This window comes from Hesperophylax consimilis, chromosome 13 (assembly GCF_061612785.1).
Source record: "Hesperophylax consimilis isolate HC1 chromosome 13, BYU_Hcon_1.0, whole genome shotgun sequence".
Taxonomy (NCBI): domain Eukaryota; kingdom Metazoa; phylum Arthropoda; class Insecta; order Trichoptera; family Limnephilidae; genus Hesperophylax; species Hesperophylax consimilis.
In genome coordinates, this window is record NC_142848.1 from 23,879,267 (window position 1) to 23,892,902 (window position 13,636).

General features: G+C 31.9%; 1 protein-coding gene across 1 annotated transcript; it reads right to left on the bottom strand.

Moving 5' to 3' along the window:
• Positions 1 to 3,251, bottom strand: LOC149418632 (glutathione S-transferase 1-like). The gene is made up of 5 exons (XM_089639133.1): positions 3,126 to 3,251; positions 2,584 to 2,642; positions 1,810 to 1,951; positions 821 to 1,014; positions 1 to 121 (listed from the first exon to the last, which is right to left on the bottom strand). The coding sequence occupies exons 1-5, from the start codon at positions 3,249 to 3,251 to the stop codon at positions 1 to 3; spliced, it is 642 nt and encodes a 213-aa protein (XP_089495259.1).
• Positions 3,252 to 13,636: the final 10,385 nt, after the last annotated feature.

Here is a 13,636-nt window from a genome sequence, read left to right on the forward strand (position 1 = left end):
TTAGGTTCTGTTTGTTTTACTCTCTACCAAATCCCGCATTTTGTTCTCTGCAGGCACATTCAGCTCCATGTAGAAAGGAAGACCGTAACATCTCTTGATCCAAGCTGCCAATTTAGGGTACCTGGAAAAGGAAATAAAAGTGATTTAAAATATAACAATAAACTATGTGTATATATATAACAGTAAACGAATTAACGGCCCTTTACTGCATAAGTAATAGTGAGTAATATACTCTCGTCCAGGCTGTCGCAGATTGGCACAGCGCACCCTACATCATATGCCTGCATAGAACCAATAATTGAATAAATAATTGGATCAATCAGTCAAAAAGGAAAAACACTTGGACGAAATCGATTGTGGCTAATAGTGTATTCGAGCGCCTTTTTAACAGCATCGTCCAGTAATTCCACACCAGAATATATTCCCTGTGACAAGCAATTATTTGCAGATTTATAAGAAAGCATAACGAATTCGATCGCCATCGGTTACGAATAAAACCATACATTTATTCGATCCGCATTTAGCCTCTCAAGAAACAAACACACTTTGCTTCTTCCGGACTGATCGAGGGAAGAGTCCAGAAGAAACGAACACTCGCTTCCCTAAAGCAGCTGCACTCGTCTGCGAGAAAGGGTCAAAGGAATGCATGAGGTGACCGTGACTGACGGTACATTTGCTATTCCCCTCTATAAAAACTGTGCAGGCAATTGCTTGGCGCAGAGATTACCTCCGATAAAAAACGCTACTGCAGAAGATAGTTTGTTAGCTTAATTCGAGGCATTTGTCCGGTCAACACAATAGGACGGTTGTAGGTTCTTACTCTGTATTGCTGACAGGAATGAGTATGTCGAGGGACCCGACTGAGGTGATACAGCAATAGTCTGCGATGGAGGGCTGATCACCAGCAATCCACTTGTTGGTATCCAGGAACGCTTCCAAAATACAGTAGGCCTCCACAATGTCTTCCACCTTCCCCTTGGGAATATCTGTCTCTCCCAAGAACAATAATGGACGCTGCAAGAAGATATTCACTATTAAACATGAGGGTAGTTGTGAGTCAGTTCAAAAAAGGAAAAAAAATATATTGTGCTCACTATATTTTTATGATAGTTTTTTCCTTGTTCAGCTGAACATCCTCCCTCTCTTCTTAAAATAATCAAATAAATGCGTATTGAAATAATGACTGAACACAAAATCTACCATTAAAGATGTGTAGAAAACAGCCACACTACTTTAAACCCCCCTGGGCGTTTCGGGAGATATTCTTCACAGACAACAAACACCCGTAAAGCCTTTTTGGGAGATATATCTTCCAGCCTGATTTCATAAAAGTTAAGCTATCTCATTTCGTATTACGGTGAATTATAATGATTTAAACAGTGTTAGATAGAGAGAATATAGCGCTTTCAGTTTGCATATTATATATATTTATTGCATCTCACTGTACATAAATCATGTTATTTCTCATAAAAATCAACCTCACTAGGACTAAGTCATTTACGAAACAATATTTAGTATTTCAAAAATATTTATCAAGGTTTGCAAATGTTTTTGGAATACCAAATTTTGTTGTATGTCGATTTGTAATAGTAAAATTTGAAAGAAATCTGATTTGAAAAACAGTATTTTGTTTTGAAACAAAATACGCGTACCTACGTTCAAAAATGGAGAATTTATCTGTAATCGAATGTAATGCAAAAATATTTATTTATGACAGTTCACATATGAGAAGTACATGCAATATGTCAGAAACATGCTGCTAATTTGCATGCCACTTATTAGAAAAGTGCAGTCTTTATTTATACTTACGATAATGGTCTTGAAGCGGGGGAAGAGAGTGCTGTTGTCGAAGTGCAGTCTGCTATCGACGACGGCACGCTTCTTGGCGTCCTTGGGGTACAGCGAGTCGTCCTTGGCGTAGGCATTGGACAGGTATGCTACGATAGCGTGACTGCAAAACACACGAGAAAGTAATATATTATTTTTCATAAATCTCATAAGCATGTACTGTAATCTATAGAACTACTAAATTATAATGGGCTTCCGTGGTCCCTGGGTAAGGCTCTCGGCTAGCAGCTGCAGGTCGTGGGGTTATTTAATTAATATGTAAAGAGTAAACTTTGTGGGATGGGAGGGACTCATATATTGAACGCGAAGTGTGCAAAATTTCATCAAGAAGTTTTAAAATTCTGTTTTAAGTGGGGGCAAAAGAGGATGGGGATGGTTTTTCGAAATCTCATATAGACTTTGACCCAATTGTTTTGAATTTCGCCGTAAATAATATACGAATATATTATTTATAGCATTGATTTATTAATGTAAGGAAATCTCTTGCAAGTTTATCATCGATTTTAATATAAACGCGCGAGATAAATTAATAAGTATTACATCATGAGATTTGAGCAATAACTTTGTGCTCTGTTTTATAGTGTGGGGAAATTGCATTCATATCTGAGCTTTCGAAGGGAGGCATCCAAAATTGATGGTTAGCTGTATAAATTATAATTGCTCTTGGGCGGTATTATTTTTAGATTGAAATTTGGTATGAAAGGGCTAATATATTGTTATTATATATATTAATACCTGTCTCCAAGTAAAAAGTCTCCATCTTCCAGCATGGGGATGGTGTGCTCTGGATTTTTCTGGAAGCGAAAATTATTTATTTATAAAGAAATTAAATCTTATAATATAAGTTAATGTACACAACTTTTTTTATATTATTCATTACGACAGTTTGATAACGCCTTCAGATTGTGAAATATTAGTCACGCGTAATAATAATTACACAACAGAACTTGTTTCTAAATAAATAAAAAATTTGTTGAAAAAAAAATCATGTTTTTACACCAAATATGCTTGGAAATCGCTGGTCAAAATTTTTGGGGTAGGTGTTGTTTCATCCTGTATAGAGCGGTGAAGATTTTCCGATCAATATAAAAGAAGAGGAAAATGTGTTATCTTAAATTCTTAAATTTTGTGTAGTTTAATTTGTAATTTTAAATACCAAATGAACTTAGTTATTAACTTCATTGCTATAATATATTATGTACCACCGTACAAATGTACTATTTTAATTTAAATAAATATATATCATAGTAAAATAATAATGGCGGCAAACAAAATACCTTTACGAACTCAGGGTTCAAGTTCTCCTTCTTGAAGAGGTCGACTTCCACGTTGAGGGCCGCAGCCACCATCATAACAGCCCGAGAAGGAGGGCTAGTTTCGCTTACGTACAACGTGGGTGCCATCTATTGAACATAAATATTACTTTAATTTTAAGCCGAAGACAAACATCAAACCAGAAGTAATAATGACCGTTCCGTTCCACCAAGCAACAAAGCGACTTATCAAAAACTATTCTCATATCCTAAAATATACAAAAAAATCCCCTCACAGCTGAAACTGTGTGAATTGTCATCCTTTGGTCCAAAAATTACAAAATGGTTATTAGATCTAGGCAGGACTGATTCCGAAATATTAATAAAAATGTAATTTGATAATTATTCATCACGAACGTCTAGTTGAATCTTCGCTTTTACATACTTATTTTCTCTATTCTTAAATCCTGAATTCCTCTAGGATAATTTGACTGTCCTAAAACGGGAAACTTCCTAGTTGGACAGTCAAAAGCTTCCTTGCCTAAATTGTAATGAATATTATAAAAAAAAAATATTTAAAATAATATAATACAAATTTTTTTTTTTTTGGTAAATTAATGTTTAAGACAAGATTTTTTTATGCATAGCACAAAGGGTAACAATTATTTTTTAAGCAATAATTATTAGCCTGAAACACTCATCCACACGAACCGGAAATCGAAAGGACACGGGTTCAAGTCCCGTTGGCGTCATGTATCTTTTATCAGGAGATTTTTCAATGTGGATGAGTGTTTCAGGCTAATAATTATTTCTTGAAAAATAATAATATAATACAGAAATACAAAGTACAAATACTAAAAATCAGTCTCCAGTGAGTTTTTTTTTTTTTTTTTTAAAGCAATTATTATTGTAAAATTCTTCCACGTCACTGGTCACTAAGTCGAGTAACCGCCGACCTCTCATGTTTAGTCTAGCTGTCCAATTCCTGCTGATTTTATATATATTTTATTAAAACAAAAACAAAAAAAACATTTGAAAAATTCACCGTCGACCAAAATTTTTAACCCCAATGTCAGGAATGACTGTTTAAAGTATGTCCCTGTAATCCTGTGACACCTGTTTAGTGTTTTTTTCCTGAAATAATTATAAATATATTATTACATGGTGTTTTAGTGCAGTTGAGTGGTTTCGGCATCAGTTTACATTTGGTGTCAGTATAAATATTTTCTAATTCAAATCTTCTCATATGTTATATTTCCAGCTTTTTATTTGAGATTTAAATGTTATAAAATTGATTTGAATGAGAGTGGAATTGTGTTGTAGATAAGTGAGATAAGTATCTATACTTTTTAAATTATTTGTAAGTGCCCATTAGTTTATCGGGAAAGTGTTTTGATAAGTGATCACCTCCTATCAAATAATATTCCAGATAAATGCATGTCAAAAGCTTAAACAACAATTATGCATTATGTTATTACACATTAGCCCGGCAGACCTCATAAGAGTTTAGTGAAAAACTGAATTACAAAAAGCCCGTTTTAACCCTTTGAGTCTTTTTGAGAGATATACAGGGTGTTAAGGGACGTACTTGACTTACCGTACTTTGACCAGTGATTCCTGACATTATTTAGATTAAAAAAGAAAATGAAATTTTTTAGCATAAAAATATGATTCAAACAGTGTTAGAAAAAGAGAATATCGCGTTTTCTGTTTGTATTTTAAAAATATCGTAAAAGGCCCTGAAAAAATTTAAAAATAATTTTATGAAATAACATTTGGTATTTGAAAAATATTTATATTTATGGAAGTGGTGAAGTGTACTTTACAGTTACAAAAACAGAGAAAATAAAAACGTTATATTACTAGTAGTTCTGTGAACAATTTTGCCACCTGAAAATAATTTCTTTTGATTTTAGATCATTTTAACAAGTTGCGGGAAAGAACATGTTTTGATCATCGCTATCACTATCGTTTGGTTAAGAATATTTTCTGTTAGGATATCTTTATTTTCATCAATATATTTCATAAATACTAAATTAACACGATGTTTGTACGACGCCGTTTTGATTTTATTGCGTCATTTTATATTTCCAATCCATATAACGCCATACTATTTTCCACTTTTGTGGACGTACAACAATATTATTGACATAGAACAAACTGAATACTTTTTTTTGTGACAAGAACTGAGTATTGCTTTGTTCCTCGTCCACAAGGGTGGTATAACTCCGATCGAAAATTGGAACCGAAATATTGTGACGTTATAAAATTGCCTAACTATATACTCAATAATACACTCTGAAAATCTATGGAATAAACTTTCAGAGTTTTTCATTTGTGTATAGTATAATAAGTAGGCTCCGAATTAGAGTTTTGTTGTCTATATATTGCCATATCTATGGTTTTTTAGGTCCAATTTGTTTCATACAAAAAGTCCGAAGTTATCGATCTAGTGAGTGGTTTATTTATGGTCCACAATGTTCTAGGTGAACGACTCGGTGTCATTGATCAAAAAGGATGTGGAACAACCCAAAACGAAAGAAAATAGGGAATGGAGATTTTATGGTAAATTATTAGTATTGTTTTGTTCTGCTTACGGATATTGAACAAACGAACACAATATGTGTTTTTTTGTGAATTTGGAACAAAAACTCTTAATTTTTTTAATAAAATAAAATACTTTTTTGTTTTAAAACCACGATATTTATTAATTTAAGAACCGACCGGTTTCGCTTTACTTAAGCATCATCAGGGTACAAATTAATACTAAACAAGAAGTACATAATGTGTGTATATATATAACAAAATATAGAGGGAGACAACATGATACAAATATAAGCAACACAAAGACGGTCATAAAATACATTAACATAAGTGCACAAGTAATGGAAAAACCGCTAGATAATTATGTAGACTAATGGATTATATCAATAAATCGGGAGAAACAAAGCATCAACTGGCATGGTGGTAAGGAGGTAAGGAGAACTGGGATTTTTTTATGGGTTTATTGGAAACAGACCTAATATTGGACTACTTGATATGTCTAATTGATTATTAAGTATCTGACTTTTGGTTTTTACAGCTTTTTTAATTTCTAGTGCCTCTAAGTTGTTTAGTCTGTTACCATGCCCGTTTTTATGTAAGATGTTAGCACCGGTGCTATGACAGAATGTATGATCTTTATCGATCAAATGATTTGCGAATTCGGAAAACCCGTTATTATTGAGGCAACGAAGATGCTCCTTTATCCTAATATTAACATTACGTGATGTCTTACCGATATAGAAAGCCGAACAATTATTGCAATTTAATTTATAAATCCCCGAATGACTTAATTTATCGTCCTTATCTTTAGAATTAATTAGAAATTTACCTATATTGTTATTAGTATAAAAGGCCGGTTTGACTTCAGAAGGAAGGTTTTTTACACTTAAGGTAGAAAAGTGATTAATAAATAAAATTCGCCGCCATTGATAATTAATATTATTATCATTGATTTGAGGACAAGGACTAGCAAAGAGGAAGCGATTAATGGCTATTTGTTTTAGCTTTTTATTTAAGATTAAATCTATAAAATTTGATTCATAGCCATTATTTACTGCTATGTTTTTAATTAGTTTTAGTTCACTATCAAAATTACTATCGGACATTGGAATTGTGACTAAACGATGGACCATTGAATGGAATGCGGAGTGCTTATGTGAAATAGGGTGATTGGAGGTGCTGTGTATGACAACGTCAGTATAGGAGGGTTTACGAAAAATGTTAAAATTAATTCTGTTATTAACGATCGATAAGGTAAGGTCTAAAAAATTTAAGGTTGAATTTATGCCTATTCCTAATGTGAATTTAATCTTATTATGAAAAGAGTTTATAAGTTTGAGGAAGGAATTCAGTTGACGCTTAGTCCCCCTGTCCATATACACAAAACATCATCAACGTATCTTTTCCAGTACAAGACATTTTTAATAAGATGTGAGGTACTAGATAAAATTAATTTTCTTATTTTTTTTTTAAATTTGACAGTTTCTGTTGAAAAAAGCAATACTTAACATTAGTTTTATATAAAAAGTCAATTTCGTTAAAATAATGTTCTCTAGAACAAACCAATATTCGGTTAGCGAGTTGAAACTTCTCGTCCAAAATATAATATTGCTAATTTTCTCTTATTTAAAAAAAACACAAAATTTCTTCACAGATCATGTGATTTGTAAGTGGGTACTTAAATACCTACCAACTTAATTATGAAGCACATTGTTTATTTACCTTTTTTATTTCAAATTACGAATTATTATGCAATTTTTCCGAAGAAACGTCACTATCTTAGTGACTATTCTTTTTTAAAATTTTCTTTTACCAGAATATTGAAAAAAAAATATTGAAAACAAGAAATTCCAAATTAACACCACGATTTTAAAAAGGATCTTTACTGAACCATAGTCAAAGTTCACCTAGTCAAAGCATGGATTGCTGTGAGTGGGGGTTGACTTTTAAAGTGGATGCAGCAGATTTTCGAGAACGGAAACGGAACACATAAACAAATTTACAGACAGATGAAATGCCAAACTGTTGAGTGGCACTTACTAACAGACAATACAAAATGGATATGTATTGCTTTATTAATTCAAAGATATTCCCAGTCCACCGCAGTCCACAATAGGTTATCTTTGATCTGGAGTCTATAATAATAACGCAATCGCGGAAAACTCAAATTTGATTGCGGTTGTTCGCGATAATAAGGCAACATTAATATCCCTTCAATATTTATCAAAGTAATTGCTCTTCCATTAACCAGAATTTTTAATAGCTCTTTATCTTGTGGAATTGTTCCTGAATAGTGGAAAATCAGACTAAACTCTTTTAATGCCTTATACTGGACACACTAATTACACACATATAACATGTAATTTTACCTCACCAGTTTGGATTTATGTCAGTTAGAAGTACTCTTTCCTATCAAAATGTTATAACTAATGCTTTAAAAGAAAAAAAAAACAAGTAGACTCTGTTTAAAATGATTTTAGAAAAAGCCTTCAAACAGTTTTCCGTAAAATTCTTATTTGGAAATTAAAAGGGAAAGAAAAGCTTGGAAACGAAGCAACATATTAGCCTGGTTTAAGAGCTATCTTTCTAGTAGATAAGAACTTTTTTTGAATAAAATCCTCCCAGTCAGAAAAAAATGCAACAAATGGAGTCCCACAGGGTTCACACATTGGTCCAATCATGTTTATAAATGATTTTACAAAAGTATTTCATGATGTATTTATCATACTTTTTGCTGAGAACCTAACTTTTTTTAAATTACTCAAAATATTTATCATTATAATATCTAAAAATGTCAAATAGTCAGATTTTTCGAATATAGAATCACAAAGCCTTTTACGGTAGCACACACCCCAATTCTGTTAAATATGTCATATGTACGGTCACAACTAGAATTCGCCTCAGTAATTTGGAATCCTCAATATCAAACATATATTGATCGCATTGAAAATATTCAGAACAAATTTATGAAACACCCTGTTACTTTATATGAACGCAGAAAAATCTCTGATGCATTATTCTTACACAAAATCGTGAACTGTCTTGTTGATTCATCATATCTTAACAGATATGATGAATCTAACGAAAGGATTGCATTTCGTTGCCCCAAGCAAAACACCCGATCGAACGATTTATTTAGAATACCACATTGTAATACAAATACGCGCAAAACTCTGTAATAGTACGTATCTGTGAAACTCACAATGCCTCTAGAGATGTAGACATTTTCAACCATAACTTGATATCATATAAAATTTAGTTTAATAAATTAATAAATTAAAATACTTTTATTTTATTCGATTTTTTTGTTGTGAAAATTACATTATTATCACCCGTAGTGAATAGTATAGCTATGCGAAAAGTTGTATTTTTTCTATTTGTTTTTAATTTTATGTATTTTTTTATTATGTTTATTTTTTGCCATTTAATATGTTGTGTAGGTAAAAAATACTAAATCAACATTTAACTCAATGGAACTTAATTGGTCTAGAATATATGAATGTTTATAGTTATATTTTTTTACTGTACGACTGTTTGCTTCCTAAATAAAAAGAAATAATTTAAAAAAAAACATTCATAAAAATGCTATTGAGACATGAACACAAATTATAGACTTCAGTTTCAGTGCCGGCAACCCGGGCGTTTATTTAAGGTCCGAAAGACTATGTTATGTTTAAAGTTATGACTGACTTAGTCATAACTTTTCAATCAAATCTTCCTTTTGTTGACCACATAACGGAAATCACTAACAATGGCTTACACATGTTGCTATTTATTGCCAGGTAAACTAAAAATTTCAATAACATTAAGGACAGGTTGTTTCGGAAAATTTGAACAATTCTTCAAATTCATAGTTAATCAAGTTCTGTGAAAGATTTTTTCAAGTTCTGTTATTATTTAAGTTCTTTCAAGCAACTAGCCTATAATGACATAATTAATGTAAGCCCAAAATAACATAACATAATTAAACCTAATTAAACATAATAATAATAATGTAATAATATAACTTGAATAGGACTTTCACATAACCCGAAAATGAACGTTGTAATTTGATGAATTGTTCAAATTCTCCGAAACAACCTGTCCTTAGTAATAATAAAAACATGGCATTTATATATCGCAGTTTGGTGTCATTTCACTTCAAGTGCTTAAACAGTTATATTTTGCCTTTGTTAGAAGTCAACTTGAATAAGATTCACCCGCCTGGAACCCATATTACAATATTCATTTATTTATTTATTGATTAACGCCATTTTTCGGGGCTTTTGCATATGAATATTAAGAATATAAATTATTTATTGTACATTACTAAATTGCTTCATTAACAACATTTTAAATTTGTTTGAAGATAAATTGAAGATGACCACTGACATGGTATAATTGTTTCCTTTCATTAGTATTCTGGGCAAAGAGGAATACATATGGTAGTTAGTCCTAGAATTTCTGCACTGAAATAAATCCTAACGATAATAATGTTTAAAAAAATCTAAAATAATGTCATGTGTCTTGAAATGTGTATTCCAGCAATTTCATTGAACGTTGTAGTAAATTAAATGAATATGCCTAAATTTTGGACAGAAAGATACTCACTGACTTAGTATTTCAATATAATTTTCTAAATTATGTATTTGATAGCCCAGGATTGCTTGAATTGATAAGCGATTCCACTACGTAATACTAAAAGTCTGGATTTATTTCAATGCAAAAATTCTGGGATTAGCTACCATATGTATTTATCGTTGCCCAGAATACTTATAGTGAAATAATTACATCAAGTCAATGGGCATCTTTAATTTATCATTTAAAAATACAAAAGATTGTTACTGAGGCAGTTTGGTTATTGATTCGAAATCATAATTAGTTATCTATGATAAGTATGTATTCTATATTTTTTTATTATTCATGTGTAAAGGGCGTTAAAAAACAATAAATAATAATTAAAATAAACGACATTCGCAAATTGTCAAAATCAATGGCGATTCTCGTACGCATATGAATATGTGTCTTATTGAGCTACTTAATTATGCATCTTATTAATGACATAGTGACTATAAATTCAAGTATATTATTTATGATTAGTGTGTCAGCCTACCTTTGTTTAGTGTTGTCGAACAGGAGTGCGGATCGTGAACTGCGAGAGCAGTTTCAAGCCGTCTATAACCGTCGATTCTACCATGGGTTCAGTTTAGGATAACTGGAATGGTTTATAGGCGCGATAAATAATTTATCTACTTTATCACTAACGCTGTTTATTTAACCCTTCAGTACATTCATCACTTTTGTTCAATTGGCAATGTTTTATGTGTATTTCAAATGTGCCATTTACATTTTATTTTTTAATTTTCCGTTTAAACAAATACTGTTTTAGAAACTAGATAAAATTATCTTTCCGGTGTAAGCACTTAAAATAAACATTGCTTTTTCTAAATAATAAAATTTTAATATCAAACGTGAAAAATGTTGTCAAAAACGCTAACCATATTTTAACTTAATTTTTTATCTCAATCGCAGAAAAATCGACAGAACTCGATTCGAAAACACATTAGTTTTGTTTTCGTAAGAAAACTGTAACTTCACTTTTATGTCGTTCATATAATAAAAAATAAGAAATAATTTTTAAAGTTAGAGCGATTGTTACGATAGCAACGCGAAATATGAATTATTCATTTTGGCTATTTTTAGGATGTGGCATCCAGTGTAAATATTTGAATCAAACAGAAGAATAACTATTTCTCTTTATAATATCACAAAAATTTTGTATTTCCATAGAAAAAAAAAGATAAAAATATTTTTTATAAAATATGGATGCCTACTGATCTGCATGATGTGGCTCTCAAACGCTGAAGGGGTTAAGATTTAATATTGAGGGGTTAATTTATTTCTAAACAGAACATTTATAAAACATAATGAAATGTGTGGCAAAAATCATTTTTAATAATGAGTATAAATGTCCCTAGTATTCATATACCTACAACCACACATAAGGTGTTCAAACATGTGAATATGATTTTTCTAATTTTCAGCTAACGTACAGTTTTTGACCATTTTCTTAAATACATTTAATTTCTTGATATATTGAAACAATCTTCACTGAATTCATCTTATTATAGCCATCATCAGACTGGTACAATTATTCCTTAAACTGTGGTTTATGTACATAAAATATTGGGGAAGGTGTGGAGAGGGTTAAAATTAATGATATACAATTATTTAATTACAATAATATGGATTTTCACAGCTGAATTTCCATTTATTTGGTTATTACCACTAGCCATAATTGCCTAGGTTTTTGAGATTAATTTTCTATTTATTTAGGGAATACCTTAATTGAATGGTTTTCACCCAAATACAGCTGTCAAGCAGGTATCTATTCTTGGTAACATGGGATTTTTGATTGATATATTTTTTATGCTACGCGAGCCGAACTGCTGAGCTGAACCTAAACTTATGCAATAGAGAGGAAGCAACTGCAAATGGCGTGAAACGCCGCTTGCAGCATTGATGTATTATATTTAGATGAGACATGAAGCGAAAAAATAGGTTCCGCTTTTTGACCTACAACTGACCTCCAACTAACCTCCAACTCTCCCAACGCTGTAACTAAAACCACCGATTCCGGTCTACGTTCACCGCCTATCGCGTCCTAATAGTGGAGCAAGTTTCGACGAGATTATTTGTACGCAGGAGCGTCTCTAATTATAGCTCTATGACTTTAGGCAAGATTCTAATCTTTGTTCGAAGTGTACAATAAACCATATTTTTTCAACTTGCAGCGAAATCTTTCACAGATTCGCCAGCGGATTGTTCACGTCTGTAAAATATTTCACGAGATTCAAATTAAGTCTCTGAAACATTTTTTTTTAAAACATAGATCACTTTACAAGGAAAAAGTATCTTCAGAAAGATTATTCAACTAGAACGCTCGTTTACGTTCTGGTGATAATTTGTCATCGTGTAAGATGATGGCCTGGTTCAACCTCTCTTTGAACAAGCACCAACTTCCTTTCTTATTACAGAAAATACCCAAATTATTAAAAATTCCCTCCATGGGAAAAAAAAGTTGAAACAGTTTATAAAAAAAATCCTTATCTCAGCGCTTCCGGGACGATGAGCTCCAGAGTACCGACGTCCATCCATGCCACTCTGATTGCCCATGTAGCCCAGTCAATGAAGGTTTTGTGTCGGAACTAATTCCCCGGAAGCTGAATTTTTCACAGATGTTAGAAGACCTTTAGACATGTATTTTTACAAAAGTCCCCGACTTTCCCCCTTGTGCTTCCTTCCCCACCCCCTCTTGAATATATTTTTAAAAGCCTTTCGGAATACGCTAATATCTTCTTAACGGTTTTATAAAATCAGATTATTTTTTTTTTGTTTAGTTTTTAATTAGTCATTCTAAAAAATTGTATTCTTTCATTTTTGCGAGAAAAGCTATACAATCGCTACAATTTATTAGTAAAGGAAAAAAATCAGTTTTTAAAATAGTATTTCAGAATATATTTGCACATAACTTTTTTCTGAGCCTGTTAACGAAAAAAAATAAATCAACAAAACTTGTAGACAATACTTTTAGCTATAAAATAATGTATATAATGATGGTTTTTAATTTATAATAAGGCACGTACGCTGTTAATAAGGAGCACGGCGCGCGGCGGCTCGAACGCGCAGCGGTTCGCGGCGCAGCGAGAAATTACAAAAACCTAAGGAAAATAATGATTAATTCATGTGTTTGCTTTTTTTATAACAAATTCATTTAACGTTGAAGAGTTATATTGTTATTTACCAGTTTTAGTTCGGAGGGGAGGGGGGTAATATAAATATTTTCCCCTGCCCAATGAAGCGCTTTCATTATCCACCAACCGCCGTGCCACGGTCTGGCTAAACAGTCATATTATGTTGTATGATTGTTTGTTACTTATTATTTAAATAAAGGTATGTGGGAAATTTATGAGAATCAGTTTACGCGTCCTCAACAGTAACCCACATGCTCC